Consider the following 23,025-nt stretch of genomic DNA (forward strand, 5'->3'; position numbering starts at 1 on the left):
TTATTACTTCAAAGAAAGATTTGAGGTTCCGATGATGCTCACTTTGGGTAGTCCCACAAATAGTGACGTTGTCGATGTAAGCGTAGGTGCCACTTAGGTTGTCAGACTTGATTATATGGTCAATCGTACGTTGAAAGCGTGCTACTCCGTTGGTTACACCGAAAGGAATACGACGGAACTGAGACAGCTCTCCGCATGCTTCAAAAGTCGTATACGGTTTGTCTTGCTCACTGATTGGAACTTGATGGCAAGCACTCAATAGGTCTAAGGTGCTAAAGACAGTATGACGGGAAATTTCTTCGGTCATTTTATCCAGTCGCGGTAACGGATACGCGTCTAGCTATGTGAACCGATTAATGGTTTGACTGTAGTCCACTACCATGCGTCTTTTGTGGTTTGAATTTTTCGTGACCAGTACTTGAGCCCTCCATGGAGAACTCGAAGGTTCGATTATACCTTCATCCAATAGTCGATTAACTTCACAGCGGATAAATTGTTCATCGTCCGGATTATAACGTCGCGATTTTGTAGCAACAGGCTTGCAGTCGGGTGAGAGGTTAGCAAAAAGAGGAGGTGACTCGACCGCAGCAGCAGGTAGACCGCAGAGGGTGAATGGACCTCGGTCCCCACCGAATGTGATTTCAACTTTGTTATGTAGACCAAGGAAGTCATGGCCTAGCAGCAGGTCAGCACATAGATTGGGTAATACCAATAGTTTGATTTTTTGTAAACGGTACCCCTGTAATCGATGGTTGCGTAGCAGTAGCCTCTAGTTGAACACGTCAGAGAGGTAGATGCCATGGTAATCACAGAATTGTTAGCATATACCTTCCAGCCATGTTTACCAACCACCAAAGGAGATATGTAACTGCTCGAACTTCCTGTGTCTATGAGGGCCTGAAGCGATATCCCGTTCACCTTTATGCTGGTCACCGTGCGAGACAAGCAGTTCGGGGCCGCAGCAGTCAACAGGGAAGATAAGGCCGAATCCGTTGTGCAATTTGAGTGACACTTTACAGATTTGGATCGACAAACACGCTGAAAATGGCCTGTTTTGCCACATGATTTACAAACTGCTTCTCTTGCGGGGCACTTTGACCGTGGATGTCTGGAACGACCACAAAAGTAACATATCTGAGAACTGATTGACGAGAGATAGGGTGTAGAATCAGGGGAGGTTGAGTGTGAAGGGATAACTGTAGATGTCTGTAAAGGTGCTGCAGCCGCAGAAAATGATATCGCCTGGTTATGTGAGTATGATTGAGCTTGTTTGTGGGCCAATTCTAATAACCTAGCCAATTCATGTGCTTCATCGAGAGTGAGTTCGTTTTGAGCCAGAAGTCTTTCTCTGATGGTAGTAAACTGAAGTCCGTTGATTAAAACATGGCGTACACTTTCGTTTTGATGGTCAATGGCGGACACCGCCTTGAAATCACAATTTTTGGCCAAGGATTTAAGCCTCTGAGCAAACTGATCAACATCTTGACTGGTGTCTTGTTTACAAGTTTGTAGAAGATGACGAGCATAAATTATATTCTCAGGACGAACGTACAACTTTTCAAGTGTACTGGTAGCTGATTCGTAATCTGGACAGTCAGCGATATAAACGTATACAGGTGCATTCACAAAATGGATCAGAGTTTCGAGTTTATTTAGATTGGGCGATTCGACAGTGCCCAGAAACGTTTGGAAGGTTCGGAACCCCTGATTCCAACGCGTTGTTGCGTCTGGAGAATTAGGATCTGCGTCGAAACACTTGGGTCGCAGCAACGGTTCCATTTTATTCTTAGACAAGTAAATTGTTACGAATAGGATATCGATTCTGATTGAGCGCGAGAACAAGAATGAATAGCGCTTTACTTGTCTAAGAATATACGTACATAAGCTGAAAATGAAGGCGAAAGCATGGTTAATACAAAACGATAATATGAGCACAAAGAATATTCATGACAGTTACCTACTGAGTTTTCACAATCGAGCTGCGATGAGGACTATGTGGAATCTGCGTTTATTGCTGGTTAAATTGTCGTCTCGGTACAGTGCCGGTCTTACAGCTGATACACTCTCCCCATTTTCTCCCGGTCACTCCGGAATCATCATTTTCATTTTGAAACTGACTGAAAAGGAATGCTTTGTATGCTTCTTGTTAGAATTGCTGCTTCCTTTCGTTCACTTCACGCTTCGGATAAATATTAGTGTTCATTTCTTCCTGTTGGGCTCTAAGCCCGTGTGTGACATTGCGTCCTTCTTTATATCGAGCACCATGTATGTCTGCAAAACAGATAAAAACAGGATTTCCCCCCATATTCACTCAGTCTCTTCGAGCTGTACGTTGATCATATTCCTAGAAGACTACGTGTTTAGTATTAGGATAATTTCTTATATTCCTTAAGGAAATTGCAGTTCGGTACGTGTAAGTTTTCTTAGCATTCCTAGGAGCGTTTCAGAGTTTGGAAGGTTTATTAGTTTTCTTAGGTTCGTCGACTTTTGGTTATGGTTGATTTCTGGTTATTATTTGTTTTCACAGGAAATTCTAGACAAGTTTGAAGGATCTGTGAATCAGACGCAAAAAGAAAAGTTTGAAGGCGATCTAAAAAAGGAAATCAAGAAACTTCAGCGGTTACGTGATCAGATAAAAACATGGCTTACAGCCAACGAGGTCAAGGACAAGCGGCCCCTACAGGATGCCCGGAAAGAGATAGAGCAAGATATGGAGAGGTTCAAAGTGATAGAAAAGGAAACAAAGACAAAAGCCTACTCCAAGGAAGGTCTGTTGTCTACGGATGCAAAAAAAGATCCCTTACAGAAGGAAAAGGAGGAACTAGATGATTGGCTGAAGCAATGTATATCCTCATTAAACACACAGACCGAAAAGTATGAGTTTGAAATAGAGAGCCTCACCAATAGCAACAAAAAGAAGAGAATTGATAAAGATACAGCTGTAGCGATTGAAGAGAAAAGACAGAGGTTGGACAACTGTTGTTTTCATGTCGAGAAACTGGAAACAATAATGCGACTTCTAGACAATGAAAGATTAGATTGTGCCTTGCTGCGATCAATCAAGGATCCAATTGAATATGTTATTCAGTGTTGTGATGAAGCATCTGCGCTAGACTATCGAAATATGTATGATGATCTGAAATTGGATGAGATTGGAGACTCTTCTGGGCTTACGGCTGGCCCGGGTAACGTTCCCGGTACAACGGAACATGATATTAATGGTGTCCCTGGCTCAACTGCTGGAGGCTGTACCCACCGTTCAGGAAACGATGATGCCGGCTCCTCTGCTTCAACACATACGAGTAGTTCCAATCACACAGATTCTTCTGTTACTCATCCTAGCTCTTCAACTTCCTCTAACGCATCCTCGTCCCGAGAGCGAACCAGAAGCGATGAGAAAGTCACTCCATTAAACCACGTTTCCGTTTCCTCAACGAGCACTCCACTAAAGCCCGCGCCAGCGTCTAGCACCACTCCTGGTGGTGGGTCCTCAAAACAGAAGTTATCCCATTTAGCCAATCAAACGGCCCCGCCCGCCTTGCTATCGCAAGTAGTTGCGGGTACCCCCAACAAAGCTAATCGATCTTTTACTGGTCATACCTCAAATGGCGTCTCACATAATTCATCATCAGGTGCTGAAAGTTTGACTCCAAAGTCTCGAACAATCACAGCGGATTCTCAGCCTGACTCCTCAAACCGAACTCCAAAAGGCGATGGCAGCCTAAAACAGACGGACAAACAGGGGATGCTCGCATCCTCAGCTAGCTACGGTGAGACTCAGTACCCACAACTGAAAACGTCCTGTATTTCCGAGCCTTCTGATTCTGGGCTATCCTCTTTACCACAAGGTCCAGCCAATTCCTCCTTTTCGGCTCCCACCACCTCCACATCTGCAAGTATAGGAGGCAAAATCGGGTTTGCAGCTGCTGTTGCTGGCTCGGGTTTGACAACTCTACCCGTTACCTGCACATCCTCTCCATCTAGTGGTGGGATTTCGGCGGTTTCACAATCCTCTTCCCTACCTGCTACTTCTACTTTGGATCCTTACAGTGCCTCAATGACGTCAAACTTCCCTGCCTCTCAGTTGGCAGTCACCATGCCATCAGGTCTTGGTATGGGAGTGTCACAAGATAGGCAATTAGCAGGGCTATTGACAGGTCAGCAGAGCTCGGCAAATGGACTTCCGGACGGACGGATAACTCCCTGCCTCACTTTGGATGGAGCGTTGGCATCATCCCTTAGTAATAAGCTTCACTCTGTGGCAGCAGCTACTGGTCAGGTCTTATCGCTTACCGGTGTCATTTCCCCGGGTTCCTCGCAAGGACAGCATCCTCATGTACCTTTGGACAAACAGTTATCCGGACTGCAGACGTCCTTGCACACACAACCCCAGCGAGTACCTCCTTGCGTGCAAATGCATCCACGTGATGCGGCAGCACCCTTTCGCAATCGTAACTTGGACAAGTCCAAAGGTCCCCCGCCACCAGAGGTCAGTGGGGTGTTCACCGTTTCTGTTATCCTTTGTGTTGTACCTCATTTTTTTTTACTAATGTGAGTTTTCTTTATCTCTGCGAATGTCGTCAACAAATTCAGTTATGGGCGTGCTTAGTTCCCCCGTGAAGTTGACTTATCCAAAGTCGGTATGGTTTACGTGTGACATGGTGTCATTTGGATTCGTCTCCGGAACGTACGTGCCGTCAGTCAACAGAACACATTCCTCAATTCTTGATTGGAATTAGACACCAGCTCATTTGGTTTACCGTAGACTACGTCCATTTACACCTTACTTAGGGGTCTTAACCCTGTATGTTACCACCTTTTGAAAACCTTATTTTCTATATTGGAGACCAGTTCAAGGTAAGTTTAATGGTATTTGCGCTGATTTGAGGATGTCTGACTCCAAACATTATGAACCCCGATCTAAGGCCTGCAGTTTGTGCTTCGGCGGTAGCGCAACTTCAAAGGCTCCTTGATCGGGTCTCATGGAAATGTCAACTTCAAGTATTGTTTTGATTTTGACCCAGTATCAGTTATATTGAATAAAAGACGTCTTATTTGCCACTTTCGTTCACGAAAACATCAGAGCCTATCGTGGTTTGACGGATTTTGTGAGATATTCTGGAACCTTCTCTTACACTAGTGTAAAATTACGGGGAAGGGTGAACTCTGCTGCTATGCCCCGGTTTTCCCCGTCAACTTACAGTTCATTTCGTATCGTTCTCTCGTAGTTGCTTTGTTGAACGACTGGTAGTCCAACCCAATGACTTAGAGTTTCAGTCCTTTTAAGGTAAATATAAGCGGCGCCTTCTCGGCTGACAGCCTAAGTCGTTTACCACACAATTCTGTTGTGACATGCGATAAGTCTCTCACACCGAGGTAGTCAGTGGATAGATGTTCGACGAACGTAGTCTCTTGATCTCCCTTCTTAGCATGCACTCGCTGGTTTATGGTGCTGTTGTTTTGAGCCAAATGCATAGATATGTACAACCAAGCCCTGCATAACTCAACCAGCCGGTTGAGTACCATGTACTGTATTTGTTTTTCATAGTCTTTGGCACATGTTCTGAACAGTTCTTGTTTTTTATAGACTAACATGGCGCTAGATATATAGGAACCGATATTTGTGGTAGTGACCGTCTTCAGAGAGAACCAACTTCATTACTGAATAATCAGCGTAAAAAAATGAGTTCAACTCAGGCTGGTTTCACCTTTTTCAACAGCCACGTCAATTTTTTCAGCAAGATGCGATGTTATTAAGTTAGCCTTCTCGTATCGTATTGTCCAATTTTGCAGACTTTTTAATTCCTGAGCATTTCTAAAGTAAAGTGACGCCATCGCTGACCATCGTAGCTCTTTCCAGCCTCATGGTGCATTCTTGTCCGCTTCAGCTAATGCTACAACTCCACGCTTTGGAGAGTGGATACCGTCGTTTACCCCATCCGTGTGACACTGAAAAATCACGGATGCTTGTGTGCAAGAATGCGTGTGACACGAAAAATCCCGAATGCTTGTGTGCAAGAAAGGCCGTAATACCCCGAGCTATTACCCACGTGAACCCCCTCCTGGCACCGACACTGAAGACTACTACATGAAATTGGACGCCCAAACACTGTTCTTCATATTTTACCACTTCGAGGGCACCAAAGCGCAATATTTCGCTGCTAAGGCGCTCAAACGCATGTCTTGGCGATTCCACACAAAATTCATGATGTGGTTCCAGCGACACGAAGAGCCGAAACAAATCACAGACGAGTACGAATCCGGTTCGTACATTTACTACGATTTCAAAACGATGAGTCAGCGGAAAAAGGAAGAATTCATGTTCCATTACAGTTTCTTGGAGGATAAGGACTTTTAAATTTGCTTGTGATTTCCATTTCTCTCTCCCCTGTGTTAGTAGGTTTCTAGGCTCAGGTGCTCAAGGTGTTATCTTCATAGCTCTGTTTACGGTATGCTGGAAAGGATCCAATCACATTGTGAATATGAAACTCGCCCAACCACCTACACATACCACACAATGCAACATGTATTTGCTTGTGTTCCTGTCCACTAATATCCAGTCTTACGCCCTCTGTGAATTGTGCAGAAATGGTTTAAAATCTACTTTCTTCGTACAGTGCATTTAAAACTATTCAATATTTTTCCAGTGAATAAATTTTTTTGAGATCGGTTCATAATGTTAATTTTTTCATCAGACTTGTTTGGTGCCAGCCCGCTTTGTGCCCCACCGAGATCGCTGCTGGGTCCACTTGTCGGCAGCTTGTCATCTGACGACAAGGCGCGATTCTGCGATTGCAGCAACTCTTCTGTCTACCTGTGGGGCAACCATTCCACCACAAAGGACATAGTAATCTGCTTATTTCGGTAATACAGTTTTCTGCTTTAATGCCTGTCACGTATTGTGGCGTTTGGAGATCGTAGACGAATAGTAATTCGGTGAGTACGACTTCTATTCGATGTCAGTTTGACACCGATCGCTAACAGTAACACGTTGGACCGAGTGCTGGAGAGCAGTTATTATCTATGACAACCCTCAGGATTCCTTTTTGTTGTCACGCTATTAAAATTGGATATTGGCATGCAGAGTCACGTCCACAACTCTGTGCCACGAGTGGTTGTGAGTGTACAAGAAGCGAGGTCAAGAAGTCGGATATCCTGTGCCCATGTGAAACTAGATACATTCTCAGTACAGTTGGTGCCTTTTTCATTTTTCTTTTGTCTGCTTAAGGAAGTAAGGGATTTGACAAACATGACAATGGGTACTCTAAGCATGAGCTTGTGAGGTTAAGTTGAACGACAATTTCGACTCAGAACTGTCCGGAGTTCTCATTTTACTTTGCGCTTGATCAGTTTAACGACCTGAAACCCAGTTGAGACTTCCATATGGTGAGTGGTGGGACCTCGCTTGGCGTCAGTACAAACTCATACAAATGATTCATGCAGCAGTTCCCTAACATGCGACAACTTCAACAATTCTCCCTTCCGAATGGAGACTTTTTCCTAGAGGGACCACTTTGTCCGCCTCCCGTGGGTTGTCCAGTTAGATTAGTAGGTAGATTGTCATCCCCCAAGGGAGCCGGAAACTTTCGATTATGCTGGTACTTGACATTGGCCGCCTTTTTCTTAGATTGGAGAAGACGGCGCCTTTTGACATGATGTTTGATTTTAGTTAAGCCATGGCAGATCGGGATGCTCGAAAGCCAAATTCATCCCCATTGGTTACTTCCGGTACGCATTTCTGACGCCGCCCAATGAGTGCCACAACCTAAGCGTGCACCCAGAGGGCTGGTCCACTAGTTTGTATAATACGGCAAGTTATGAGGTATTCTGTGTAAGGTGTCTTACTTTGGTTAGTGTGGTCTTTCTAGTCAGCGGAAACGCTTAACAATAGCATGAACACATTCTCTGTGTGAAAGCTTGGTGGTCGTGTGGCCAATAATCCAGCTAAATATTCTAAATACCTAGACTCTCACTCCGTAACAAGTAAGATGTTCCTCCCACTCGAAAATAAAATGGTCATCCAGTTCATTCGAAAATGCGTCAAACGACTGGTGAAATAAGCTTAAACTCGTGACGATTGTCAGTGTAAGGTCGTCAGTCTCATCGGAACTTGACAAAGGCAGTTGCCGTTCTCAAAAGATATTTCCGTAGGTCATTCCCATCTCAGTTCCTGCTTCTTTGAATCGCAATGCTTTGTTACACGCGAATCTTCCCTGGTCACGCTCCATCATAGAGTATTATTTCCAATTTAGGATCGCTTATCAGGTAGGCTCTTGGAGCCAAATGCGAATTGGCTAGGTTCGGTCAGGTTGAAGCATATGCTGCGCCTTTTAATGTCATAGGTGATGAGGAGGTTATGTTTATTACTGCATTTCCCGCCTCGTTCGGTCAGGCTAGTGATCACTTTCATTCCTCGAGTCATATGTGTGATGAAAACCTTTCGAGCGTCTCACTGATAAACGGTAGTGTAATCGAATGGATAAGTGGCCGCTGCATGGGTGTATACATATGGTGGTGTTGTTCCAGGAAAAATCTCGTGTTAGTGATGAGCGCGTGGATATTGCAGTCTGAGAGATCGGTCACCGTTAGAGTTTACCGCACCGATACCATGGCGACCGGGAATGCCTGGCCACAATGAGCTACCTCTACAGACGCGTCCATTGAGGTGTTTTACAGAGGAATAAATCGATGTAGGATGTCGACTTTTGTGTAGATTTCTTTGTGGTCGTCTTTTGGGTATAGGGTTGAATGGTTAGTAGCAGTAGTAGCGTGCCTGTTAGCAAATAATAGGCATGGCTGTTTCAACTAAGGGTCATGCTTGAACTGCTGTTCATCCTTATATGCCACAAAAAGGACCATCGTCTCAGCATTTATTCAAACAACCCACTGCACGCGGCAGCCCATTCAGCAGACAGGCCAGGATTGTGACAGTTGGATAGTGACAGAGGACTCTATTTTGATTAATTCATCTTTATCCTTGTATGCACGTCTCGTCCCAAACGCGTCGCTTTTACCCAGTGTGCCCAGACGGTTGTGGTCACAGACTGATCCAAAGCGATGATTGGCTCTACTCCCGGTTCACTGCCCTACCAAATGTCTGTCGTGTTTTTCAGTAACTGTTCTCACCATGCTGTGTTCTACATGCGGTACACATAAGTTAGTGTTTTGGGACAGCATGTCCTATTCTCATGAGGAGCATAACAGACCATATCAGTAGCCTAGCTGAAATAGCTAGGTGGTGACTGGGTGACCAAATCTACGTAGGACGAGTGTACGCTTACGTGCCTCACCGGTGTCCTGGTTCTTTCCGGAGGTCCAATGACCGACGAAGATGCACGTTTCATGCATGGACAAGATTCAGTTAGTCCACATAGTCCGTCATGTGAAACAGGATGCCTGATATGGATAACTAGCTGAGGTAACATATAAAAAGAGAAACTGGAGCGATAAGCTCTCAGTCCGAATCAGGACTAGCAGCGGTAAACAAAATGAGGCTCCTGTTGACTTGGGCCGTATGCACATAATATACATATGACAGTAAAACCAGTAAATAACGGTTTTTCGCGAACAGCACAATCTGACATGATGCATGCAAAACGAAGGTCAATGTGGTAACGAGCAAAAATGCAGGTTCGGCGGAGAACAACAGTTGCCTCCTATAGGTGTGGTACTCACCTAAACAAGGAAGAAAGCTGTCTACTGTCAAACGGTTTGACGGCATTACGACTGAATTGATCTACTGAGCATTTACATTTCAACTCACCCAAATATCAACTTCTTTATGGAGAAGGAAATTGACGGATGTTTTGGCAGTAAAACGGTACGATCAGTGTGTGACGTAAACATAATTAGGCTAGTCAGTGTATTTATCTCTAGGAGTTGCTCCTTAAAACTGAAACGAGATCTCATCACTGAAAGGATAGCGACAGTCTTTTCTAGTCAATACTTAAAACAATAACTGCAAACTGTCCATCCAACTCATTTCATCCTGAAAACATTGGAATCTGGGAAAGAAAGATGAACCAATCACTGCACATGCAAGAGGCCGATCTGTACCAATCTCTGATGTAACTGAAATGCAGTCGCTGAGCATAAAGTCATTGTGCATGGCATATGAAGCAAGTTTGTTTCAGATAATTATAATATTAACCATAGACTTCATTTGACGTCCAAGTTCAGCCACTGCGACCAGCTTCTGTGTATACTCGTTCGCATGCTCACATCGAGCATCGTATGTTGACCGTACAATGAGGCTTTTGTCTAACAGAGTGCACGTTTCTTCTTCAAGCACAATCACTATGCGACTAGCCGAATCCGTTCGATTATTATGTATTGATAAAGTTTTTCACTTCATCTATCAAGTGCCTATGAGTCTATCGCAATTTGTGAGAACCTGACTGTTATCAAGTGCTGAGGTCTTCGCAATCCGCCTAACCGAAACCAATGTTTGCACCTAGAGAAAATTTGCTCGAACTCTGAACTTGTGCGGACGCGTGACCAGGCGTACACCCCAGTGCGTTTCTGGCAGTGACCTGACAGTGAACCTTTGACCTTCTCCCCGTTGTAGATGCTATTTGGAACCATATTCATGTCATAAATTATCCAGACCGATGATGGCGGCCAGCAGGCGGCACATTGCCGTCCAATATTTCTTGTTAGTCTTCTTCCTCTTACTTAATCTCGATCTGTTTTCGTCGACTTGTGCTCTGATGCATACGATTTCTGTTAGTTTCCGGTAATATTCCGCTTACAGTTTTTGTAGATACCTCCATTGAACGTTTTCCGAGACTCGACTTCGTTAGTGCAATGGATTCATTCGTGAGCATTGAAGACTAGAAATTAAGGGAAAGCTGGGTCATTCGGATCAGATTGACGGAAGCATTCCTGTGCTAGACATAGCTGTGTATACATTCAATCTCTAAACTGTATATCTTTTAGATGATCTACAACGCATATTGCAGGATATTCGATGGTACCGTTCGCTTTGTGCCGAGAATCTCATCAACTTTTATGTTTGGGATTTTGATATCATGAATCTCTGGACGAACGGCTATTTACTTTTGTAGTGTTTCTAGCTTTGTGTTTCCGTCAGCTTGGGAACTGGCCCCAATCAGACCGGTAATGTCCACATAATGTATACCAACGCTCCCGAAACGATCAATTTTGTCAGATTTTCGACGGAATCCGTTTTTCATTATGGCAGACTTGCGGGTTCGCCACCATTTCTTCTCGTCATCCTCGTGATTTGCAGAACTGAACCGTACTCACGCACATGTAGTTCGTTCTATTTTTATTTTGATAACCAAGGGAGAAGAATGAAAGATTTCTAGGACGCGAAATGGGAGTTTAGGTCAGGGGTCTGTTAAGTAAGGCTGTGCAGATTGAAACTCAAAAACAGGTCTTCCTGGAATAAACTGACGGTTTTATTAGCCCATACTCGCCAGTGATTCTAGAATGTTGACACTTCGGTGAGAGTCGTGCCCAGAATCTAAACTCCAGAGATCACATCTAACAGTCGTTCTTCACCTTTTACACCTCAATATCATTCAGCCAACTGGTCACCGAGCATTCGTTTTCATTGTAGTGCTTCGTATACAACTTTTGGTGTGATGATAGCTCTGTCTGTATTCAGCGAATATGCATTGGCCAGTAAAGACTATATTCACTGTAAATCAGTTTTTGTGCATACACATGTCTCAAGCACTGCAGACCTTTGTACTATCGCACTTCCAACTTCATCCGCTGGCTAGAAAAAAAGCTATCTACACGAGGTTTCCGATACACCAGGGGCCTCGAATCCAACGATAGAATGCGTCGACCGTGAATGCAGTACCCTTAGGTTCGGGCACCTAAATTTGTTTTCCCTGCTTCGTTAATGTTGTTCCACGTTGCTTGAACATGGAATAAGCCACTAACATGAGTTTAAAAAGGTGATTTCACACTCAGCTTTTGAATTCCGTTTGTGTTTTGTGACACTCCATGTAAAACACCCAAATGCTAGTGTCCGGCAGTTTAAATCTGCAATCGATGTTGGAGTTGCGTCAGGTGCATACTGAAGACTCTCCCAAGGCTCCAGACTGCCTGTTCCATCTGTATACACCTGATAAGCCCAAGCAAATCAAGCACATTTTGTTAATTTCCTTGGTCCGATGTTTACCAATATTGAATACCTCACCTCTCCTATCGTATGGATGGCGGATGGTTGCATCGCAGAATATGCTCAAGAAGTCACTTTTTGTATTTGCGGCTGGTTGCCTCTGAGGAAGTGCAGCCAATTTTGGTCAATGCATTTAACAAGGCTGTCCAAGGAACGAAATTATATCTCGCATTGGTGTCCACCTAAAACGCCATGGCACCTGTAAAGCAACACTCAGACTCTTGCTCTGATACCATAACCAGGCTGGCCCATCGAAATGAATAGTTAATTATATCCGGTTGCGGATAGCAGTTGAATCGTGGTTGGGATATATGGAAACATATTCTTATTGGTCATCGTTTGCTACCTGGGAAAGCCTGCTGGTACTCTACCTGTAGGCTCACGCAATAGGAGTTGAGTATTTTTAATCCGACCACCTCTTATCTGTGGAAGACAATTGCCTGATTAACAGTACTGTCACTCCTTAGTAGGCTCGACTAGCTAGAGGTTACTCGTATGCTTTTTGACTCAGATTTGCTTAAGATGCTGTATCAACCCTCTGTTAGCGATCAGGCGTGTTTCAGTGTTTAAGTGTGTAAACAAATTCGACTCTGTTAGTCGCTGTCATTAGGGATATGGGCTTTTTGCAATAGGTCCCCGTCGTTTTTTGTTCTTTTTCACTGTTTTCTTTGATATTTCTGTTGTTGGCTGCATGGAAATTACGAAACAGTATTTGCTAGTGGTGCATTTCTGTCCATCGAAATGACGAGAAGATACTTACTTCCGGTCAAGTGACCGATCACCTTAGGTTTGATGACATTGGGGTGAAAATAAAGGGCTCAACGAAGCTGGACACCTTCATGCTGCTTTCCTCAGTTTGTTTGCTTGTGTCATTTACTGTTTACATGCGTACCTTCCCTGCACATGGAATCATCGCTATCAAAGCGGACTTGTTATTAGATGATCATGCCACTGCGTAAATTATCGAGATGAAAGTACGCTGAACTCTCATCTAGATACAAACATGTAGACCTATTGATTCCAGTAATTACACTAGGCGCGATTCAAGTCGATGAACGTATAAGTATTTAAATCATGCTATTGAGCCACGCCCATCTCATCAAAGTGCTATCGCGCAACCGTCACGTGTAATCGTGTACAATTCACGCGCGTGGAAACATCCAGTTGGATATTTCGACCTGAGTCAGAACTGACAAGAAAAACAGGCCCCGGCCAAGAGGTGTGTTCAAGTCAATTCTAGTTCCAGACTTTTTTCATAAAATTCCGACAACTTGCAAAAACACATCAAATTTCCTCATTTGTAATTCTATGCTGTACTCTAGAGATGAATGTAACTTTCATGATCGATAAAAGCATCAGTTTAGTCCGTTGTGTAGGTCCTCTTCGGTCCACGTGGACTGATACCGGAACTGTATTCAGGCAAGCGTTTTTTTTATCGAGAACTGCGTCCAATAAGAGTCCTCCTTGATGCCCCCCACTTCAGTAATTCAGACAGTTCCTGTTTTTGTTTTGTCGGTGGCGTTAGGTACTGAGTGTGGGAGGGCGTTTTAATATATGGTACCTCACTTCTTGTTTTTGTGCAGTAAACAATACAGTTGATACAACTAAGTAACTATCGTTTCATCAGGGTTTGTTGTTTGACTGGTACTCCCTTTTTGAACGCGAACGCAGAGATTCAGTGCATCAGTTCTATCCAGTTTTACCGGGGATGACCACCAAACGAAGCGTTGTGGTCAACGAACCAGTCAAAAGGCTACACATCTGCAAACAAAACACCAGCCGTGCTTGTCATACGAAAATACCAGACGTTTCTTCACCGAAGTTCGGTTCTCAAATACCTCTGTGTTTCGCAATTCTAAATCCGTTCACTTTTTCTCAAAATATGGTCTACGCATGTTTAACCATTTTATCAGTAACCAATGCACAGCTAGATAAAACTAACACTGATTTGGTGAACTTTCCTGCAGCAAACCGATAACGAGGATGATGGAATGCAAGCCCAATCGAAATACTTCCTTGAGAGTTAAGTGGGTTGTGAAATAAATCACTGGAAGCAACTATTTTCTCAAGCCTTGTACCCAATGCACCACATGCATCTACCCGGTCAATGGACGCTGAATCAACTGGTTGCTGTTACCGAATCCACTAAGAAACTATCGCATATAGACGCACACCCCCTGCTTTTGCACTTCAAAGTATTGTTCTTTTTACCTAACGAAGTCTATGGGCAGCTCGAACTTCTTGTGCCTTTTAGGTCTCCAGGCTCAAGGCTTTAGTTCTGCCTACTCTTATTGGTTGGTGTAGCAGCAGGGAGGGAAAGATATTTGATTGATTTTTTTTATTGATATTTAATTGACTGGCACCGCCGAATTGCGTTAACAATTCTTATTAGCCTTGATTTGACAAACTGCCCTGTAGCTGGATACCACAGTCTGACTACACAAGCATTCAATGCGAAAAATCCATCCATCGACGTCAATAATACAGAACTCCATGAAGTTGACAAAGGAAAGCAGCACTACAAAGTGAACAGTTGACGGAGTTGAAACTATTGTTTTTTAAAAAAAGCTGTCACTGCTCATTTAAAATGAGCTGGTCCGTGGACTCTGCAGACCGTTTTAGCTCATCCACTGTCTCGTTTCTGAAGCCCTCCCCAGGAAATGCAAACAGAGAGGTAAAGAAATGTCCTGATTGGGTGAAAAAATTAGACCAATACACTTTCTGGTTCGTCCAGACTGACTTTGTTGACATATAAGGTTCGTAGGACATTACTACTGGTATCGAGAAATACACCCATTTGCAAATCAATTTGGTTTTCACGGGAGACTCAATTGAATCTCTCGTTTATGATGCCGAAGAGTTTTCAGGAACCTTGTGAGTAGTTTCCTTTATGAAAATTACTACTGGTAATTTTAGTGAATTGAATGGTGAACGATGAATGATGGAGATCTTTGTGTCTGTCACAAAAATTATTGCTGATCTCCGAGGGGTTTCTTCGATACTCAAAGTGACATAGAATAATTTCCCTCGTATACTTTGTGGTGAGTTTGGTTTATTTGCATCACTTAAGTTTTACGATCGGATATATAGATGTGATTCGAGAGAGTGAGTTGAATCACGCATCGGAAAGGTAGTTTTCTCTGGCGTTGTAATGCTGGACAGCCGGGTTTCACTTGATGGGGATAAATAACGGGACAGGAAACTAAATAGATGCAGAAGAACGTGACAAGACCGATTCAGGAAGTGCATTAATTCGATTTTGTTGCTTGTACTTGTGAAGGACATAGGGCAGTTAGCTCGTGCTGTTTCCTGTACGTTCCTGGTTCTTCAAAACGACCTGAATTAGATATAGTCTGCCGACGAAGTTCAGACTACATTGTCTATTGTGAAGGGGATTAAACACATTTAACTATGAAGCAACTTTACATAAATTAACAAGACACCATTTAAGATATATGAGCTTATTCATATAAGAACATTGGCAACATGTCCTGGATGAATCCACACCACGTGCAATGTAAGGATCTTTTCCAGAAAAGTTCGGCCAATAAATTGACCCCCGCCACCCAAAAAATGACTACAAAAAACTGGATGTGAAATATGTACTTTTAGTTTTTATTGGAGGGGGTAACATTGGGACATGTCATTAATAATTAGCATGAAAAGGTCCGTTTTTCGGTACCTTTGCTTCCAAACGAACTCGCACAAGTAGCTGTCCACACAAGATCGGTGAGTGCCAATACCTGTTGGAGTCTGCAAAAGCCGTCAGGTGCAAACTTCGCGAAGAAAGTTCTAGTCAACAGCGCTCGTGTGGCTAATGGATAATTCCTCTGAGCAGAACTTGATTTTTGCCAAATTTTGGACCAGCAATAAGTGAATAGAACTGCTGTCCTAAACTCCATTCTAGACCGCTCCAGCCAAGTTCCCTTTCGAAGACCGATATCTTGCCGACACTGTCGGGCATTACACACCCACAAGTCAAAAACGGTTGAAAGTGTCACTTGGTGACCATTACTGCATAAACGTTACTTATGGAGCACACTGTGGCTTCGCAAAAAACGTGTTGCCGTCTCCTTGTCATGAACGAGTGTTGGAAGCGTCAAAAAGTCAATTTAAGGTTTTACATCCGAACAAAAAAGAATTGTTTGCACAAAATGTGTCTAGTTGTGGATAAGGAATTGTTTTCATCATAAATAGGTCAAGGTTGTGTGCGTACATTGAATTGGGGCTAACAAGAAGTGGCGGGGTTTAACTTTTCGCTTATGCACTTTTTGCATTAGTGGCGGGGCTCATCTGGAAAAGGCTCCAATATGACACCAGCCTACATTATGGTTATTGTTCCCCGTTCTCACTTTAGTTTCTTACGGGCATATTTCACCAACTGTTTTCTACCCTGGAGTGCAAAGGTGAATTTCTGCAATTCTTTTACTTCATGAGACATATTTGAGACATTTCATTCTACCCATGCTCAATAGGAAACTCGCTGGCTGACCAAGGCATCCGTGTTTGGGTTGAATGCACAGTGTTCATTTACTTTCACGGGAACCAGATTAAACAAAAAATCCTTTACTTGAATAATGAATTTTCTAATCCTTGATAGAGTTATCTTCTGAGTGAAAGTTCACTGCCCTACTAGCAGCACCGGCGATTCTAAAGTCACTTACGAAGCCAACCGAAAATGAATCCTGTGCAGTAGTGTAGATGTACACAGGTTTTATCAGTCACTCTTTGGATAGTAGCCACTATTCAATCAGAGGTTGTTGTTGTTTGTATCGGTCCGGTGAGATTCACCATCTTGGCCGCTTTATTGTTACACGCGATAAATGATACATATAAAGCTGCTAAACCTATTGCTCAAACCTTAGATCAAAAAAATATTTCCCGCTTGAAGCCAAGGCAGTACCCAGAATCTGTCCAATCCACTTAAGTCTTATATTACCACTGAATACGCATCTTTCTTCTAACCTGTTTTCTGGTGTATTTCCAGCTCACAACCTTAATACAAATGTTATGGCTACTGTAAATTCTTCCTACAGACCCCCACAAGCAGTTTGATCGCCGAATCATCCTCTAGGTTTTCAGTTCTACTTACAGCGTCCAAATGAATGAGATGGCAGCTTGATTTGGAATCAAGTTTTATACCAAATGCTCAACAATTTACCTTAATTTAAGCCACTCCAAGGAATTGCAAAAAGTCGAGAATTTCAATTCCGATGTATTTGAAATTCAGATTCAGTGGATAGGGAGGGGTTGTATCCAGGTTTTGCACAAGTGTTTTCATTCGTTGACAAAATCACAGGATTGAACAATAATGGTGAAAGGCAGAAGGCTTTCGCTGCGGAGTTATTCATTGGGAAATGCCAACTAACCGGTTACAGACCATTGAACAGGGGATCAAAACCCTAATTTGCATCTTATCCACAAAAACTGGACATCCATCTTCTCGCGAACGCGTCTTCTTGAACTTTCCTGGAGATTCATCGACTCCGCTCATTTGTCGGTCAAATCCAAGCAAATGTTACAAAGTGACACCACGAATTCCGCAACAGATCTCCCTTTTTCAAAAGACGCAAAGCGAAATTCTACGAACAACACATACTACTCGCGTGCCTCCCCATCAATAATATCACCGTTACAACGGCAGAGAATTTTCTTTCGATTTCGACTTTCTGTTCAGGACTGGAGTAATTTGTGCAAAGTAAACCGTGCCACCCTTGTCCTGTGTTGATTTGTTGCTTCTAAGAACCTGTCAGATACGCACCAACTTTATGTTCGTTCGCAGTTTTCATCCTGTTAATGCCAAAGATATTTTTGCTGATCACATAAGAGGGTGGCTGAAAATCACGTTGCCACCAGTCGAATCGGATGTCAGTAAGCACGTTTCAAGGTCATTTAAGGCAAATATAATGCTTGTGTTGCGACGTTCTTTTTGTAATGGTCAGTTATCTTGTGGCCTTGCACCCCCCCCCTTGTCGGCTTGTCATCCATTCCGATTCCAACCCACACGACAGCAAACTAAGTTGTTCGGCAGGTCTCTGGCGCCCGCAGTGCTAACTACCATCTGACCTCTTTGCATGTCAAATGTCCGAAGTTCAGCTCCCGGCGTGGGTTTGTAAGAATGAATCTCGATTGGGCTGGCTCTTCTGCTTGATTTGGTACACCTGAATGACCGCGACAGAACAGGAAGAGTACTTGCATACGAGAGTGATATGAATACACGGATATGGTCAGATCCATGCTGGTTTCCCATTCCTCTCGTTTGTGAGTCCTAAGTGGTACCGAGCTTTATTACGTTGATGTTTAAAGCGCTCAGGTTACTCGTCACCTTTTTTGTTCAGCACCACAGTCAGATATTTCCGAAATGGACCTAGTTAGCGCTGTGTGAGTTTTGCATGCATCATGACCTTAATATGTGGAGGATTAACGTACCACTGAACAGTGCTGGGTCCATCTGAATAATCAGATCACACCGGGTGCTTATAAAGGCTGAGCATGGCTGCCGGGGACCGGATGACCTTGTAGACTCTGCCGAATACATTAATTGACATTGCCAACGATGCCTACTATGGTGCTGGACTTACTGTGTCTTTAACCTATAATACCTGAATACTCGATGCCTTAAAGTATTATTGTTACCAAACCTTTTATCAGCATTCTGACGTAAATCAGTGAAGGGTACTCTCGCAGTTTCATTTTATCAAAAGATTTAGCAATGGAGAACCTTGAGGCCTTTCGACAGAGGTTCGCCATTTTTCGGATGATACCAGGGTTGCATAAATAAAAAATCGAAGTGTTTTCTACCTTTCTACCACGCCGGATGTACAACTAGTGTGACAAACTATTTATCTGCATTTAACCGGATTAGTGCCTGTCACTCGGTTCTCTAAAATTCCACTAGATAAAAAATCGTGATTCCAGTACACCGAGGAGAGGTAACAATGTCTAGTATGAGTAGTTCGTGATCTAAACGACACGTGCTTGTCGAATCAGTGGGGGAAAGTTTAGCGTTAAAATCAATGACGCGATATTGATATACATGCTGACAAAAGTATTTTAATCAGGTTGTTTTTAGACGCACTAGAAAGTTAAAAATTTAGCATAGCGCCTGAATAATTGAATGGCCAAAGAATTGCTTTAAGTACGACTCAGACAGTCTGAAATTCCAGTGCTTCATCACTGATTCCAAAAATATTCCCGCATTTATGCGAGACCGCTAAGCCAGCAATGATTAAAGTACTCCAAAGAGCAAAACAACAGAACATATATATCTGCTTCCGACCGACGAATTAAACGACATCCTGGTGCACTTTCATGGGCAGACAGAGGCACACACAAACGCAGTAGCAAGCATTATTAGTTCTGGAGATATTTATGCATATAAGCGTCATTTTCGACTGATACTCTCTTCTCCTTACAGCTGGGGTCTGCGAATGTCTCCATGCCTGCTCAAATATGACACAAAGATTCTTGTTGGATTTCTGACCGCCATTGTGTCTGGCTGTACGCAGAATTAAGTCAGATGACTGTATGCATTTCAAATTAAAACGTACCAACGAAAACTAAAACTTATGTCTATCCAGTTAACCATAGTAACTAGTACACCCTGTTTCAAAGCATGACAGCCAAGGACACTAGCACCACTGATTCCTAGTTGGAATCAAAGTGACCATGCTCGAAAATAAGTTAGATCACTAAAGAAGACTCAGATTTTCCAACTTTTTGTGTACCTTTTTCGTTTTCCTCATTATGTTCTGTGCACACTTAACCTGAACAATCGGATGTATGCCTTACAATCATTCAGTTGTTTTCACATTTTCCTTTTTTTGTTTGTTAGCCGGACTAAGTGTTCCTAGGATGAAAAGTTTCGCCCAGTCAGAATACTAACCTGGCGGAAGAACAAGGGACTATCACCCCATCTTAGATGGCCTCAGTCTAAGTGGGTCGCCTGTTGCTTGTTTGAATCCTACGCTAACTGTCCTCTCCAACTTTCTGGATCGCCACAGTCCCTTTGATATATTGTAGGATATTATGTCTTCGGTTATTGTTGTGATTTCAGCCCAGAGTTTTCGTGGTGGCTTCTGTCGAATTTTCCTTTCGCTTCTTGTACAGCTTTTGGCTCGAGTGCTCCAAAGTTCTTTTTTTCTTCACAACTTGGTACATCTTGTGGATATCAGTGCGTCTACTGACGCTTTCTCTCCTCTCTAAATCTGCCTTCATTCTTTGCTCCTGCACGGGATAGTATATAGAAATTTTCCCTGTCGTATCTACGTTCTTCCTGAGTTTTGTGTGCAGAGACAATTGAGAATCGGTTGTGTCGCTTGCTGCAAAATGATGTTCATGCAGTCTGGTGGGTAGCTGCCATCCAGTCTAAGTAGCCGCTGAATAGACAGGGTATCACGATGGGGTTGAGTTGCGCTTCAAACTGCTTTTGTCGCCGCTACAATAGTTCTCGGAGCTGTGCCAATTCGATTGACATCGTGGGTTCCTGTTCGCCCATTGTAGTAACGGTATTTTCCTCAGCTTATTTCTTGGTCTGAGTCTCCCAAGCTAGCGTTCACGTCAAAACAACCACCAAAGGTGCACAAGGTCTATTAATGCCCAAAACGAAGTCAGGAACAGTTGCACAGTGCTTCGTATATATAGCGTAGGCGGTTAAATCTCACTGGAATTTCTGACGCGTTCTGGATGCGACATTGGCAACCGGCATTTGGCCAATACTGGGTCGTGATTGGCTGTTGGGTCCAGATTCTCGACCAATCAGATCTCGTCATGATGCCGGACCGGCAAGCGTCCCGAATTCTTGGCCAGCCTCGTGCGGGCTAGGCTTATAGGCCGTAGCAACGTCTGAAGACGTGAGGTATAGCGGGATCCGTGTGGATTCCTGCCTAACACTTGGTGGTCAGCACCACCCAGTTTTCGTGATAAAAGTCATGAATAATTAATGATATTGTACAATGCAATAGAATAATAATAAAATGATAGACCCAGAATCGTGAAGCATAGTCGCATGAATCTCGTGGGTGTTAGCCGGTTACCACTGATTCGCAAATAACGGGACTGTGGCGATCCAGAAAGTTGGAGAGGACAGTTAGCGTAGGATTCAAACAAGCAACAGGCGACCCACTTAGACTGAGGCCATCTAAGATGGGGTGATAGTCCCTTGTTCTTCCGCCAGGTTAGTATTCTGACTGGGCGAAACTTTTCATCCTAGGAACACTTAGTCCGGCTAACAAACAAAAAAAGGAAAATGTGAAAACAACTGAATGATTGTAAGGCATACATCCGATTGTTCAGGTTAAGTGTGCACAGAACATAATGAGGAAAACGAAAAAGGTACACAAAAAGATGGAAAATCTGAGTTTTCTTTGTGATCTAACTTATTTTCGAGCCTGGTCATTTTGATTCCAACTAGGAATCAGTGGTGCTAGTGTCCTCGGTTGTCATGCTTTGAAACAGGGTTTACTAGTTACTATGGTTAACGGGATAGACAGAAGTTTTAGTTTTGGTTGGTACGTTTTACTTTGAAATGCATACAGTCATCTGACTTAATTCTGCATACAGCTAGATACAATGGCGGTTAGAAATCCAACAAGAATCTTTGTGTCATATTTGAGCAGGCATGGAGACATTCGCAGACCCCAGCTGTAAGGAGAAGAGAGTATCAGTCGAAAATGACGCTTATATGCATAAATATCTCCAGAACTAATAATGCTTGCTACTGCGTTTGTGTGTGCCTCTGTCTGCCCATGAAAGTGCACCAGGATGTCGTTTAATTCGTCGGTCGGAAGCAGATATATATGTTCTGTTGTTTTGCTCTTTGGAGTACTTTAATCATTGCTGGCTTAGCGGTCTCGCATAAATGCGGGAATATTTTTGGAATCAGTGATGAAGCACTGGAATTTCAGACTGTCTGAGTCGTACTTAAAGCAATTCTTTGGCCATTCAATTATTCAGGCGCTATGCTAAATTTTTAACTTTCTAGTGCGTCTAAAAACAACCTGATTAAAATACTTTTGTCAGCATGTATATCAATATCGCGTCATTGATTTTAACGCTAAACTTTCCCCCACTGATTCGACAAGCACGTGTCGTTTAGATCACGAACTACTCATACTAGACATTGTTACCTCTCCTCAGTGTACTGGAATCACGATTTTTTATCCAGTGGCATTTTAGAGAACCGAATGACAGACACTAATCCGGTTAAATGCAGATAAATAGTTCGTCACACTAGTTGTACATCCGGCGTGGTAGAAAAGGTAGAAAACACTTCGATTTTTTATTCATGCAACTCTGGTATCATCCGAAAAATGGCGAACCTCTGTCGAAAAGCCTCGAGGTTCTCCATTGCTAAATCTTTTGATAACATGAAACTGCGAGAGTACCCTTCACTGATTTACGTCAGAATGCTATGCAACTCTGCATCCGAAAAATGGCGAACCTCTGTCGAAAAGCCTCGAGGTTCTCCATTGCTAAATCTTTTGATAACATGAAACTGCGAGCGAGACCTTCACTGATTTACGTCAGAATGCTAATAAAAGGTTCGGTAACAATAATACTTTAAGGTATCGAGTATTCGGGTATTATAGGTTAAAGACACAGTAAGTCTAGCACCATAGTAGGCATCGTTGGCAATGTCAATTAATGTATTCGGCAGAGTCTACAAGGTCATACGGTCCACGGCAGCCATGCTCAGCCTTTATAAGCACCCGGTGTGATCTGATTATTCAGATGGAGCCAGCACTGTTCAGTGGTACGTTAATCCTCCACATATTAAGGTCATGATGCATGCAAAACTCACACAGCGCTAACTAGGTCACATTTCGGAATACCTGAGTGTGGTGCCGAACAAAAAAGGTGACGAGTAA

At 43.2% G+C, this 23,025-nt stretch overlaps 2 protein-coding genes across 2 annotated transcripts in view; one reads left to right on the forward strand and one right to left on the reverse strand.

Annotated features, from left to right (window-relative positions):
• T265_13104 (hypothetical protein) overlaps positions 1-6,358 on the forward strand; it is a gene marked incomplete at both ends in the record, with an annotated part of 20,610 nt that extends 14,252 nt beyond the window's left edge. Inside the window, 3 exons of the mRNA XM_009167215.1 lie at positions 2,528-4,489; positions 5,889-5,969; positions 6,020-6,358. Coding sequence (XP_009165479.1) covers positions 2,528-4,489; positions 5,889-5,969; positions 6,020-6,358 — 2,382 coding nt within the window. The remainder of the gene's footprint in view (positions 1-2,527; positions 4,490-5,888; positions 5,970-6,019) is intronic.
• Positions 2,147-23,025, reverse strand: part of T265_02828 (hypothetical protein) — a gene marked incomplete at both ends in the record, with an annotated part of 29,984 nt that continues 9,105 nt past the window's right edge. Inside the window, 2 exons of the mRNA XM_009167172.1 lie at positions 2,147-2,271; positions 3,789-3,890. Coding sequence (XP_009165436.1) covers positions 2,147-2,271; positions 3,789-3,890 — 227 coding nt within the window. The remainder of the gene's footprint in view (positions 2,272-3,788; positions 3,891-23,025) is intronic.

This window comes from Opisthorchis viverrini (genome assembly GCF_000715545.1).
Source record: "Opisthorchis viverrini unplaced genomic scaffold opera_v5_37, whole genome shotgun sequence".
Lineage (NCBI taxonomy): Eukaryota > Metazoa > Platyhelminthes > Trematoda > Opisthorchiida > Opisthorchiidae > Opisthorchis > Opisthorchis viverrini.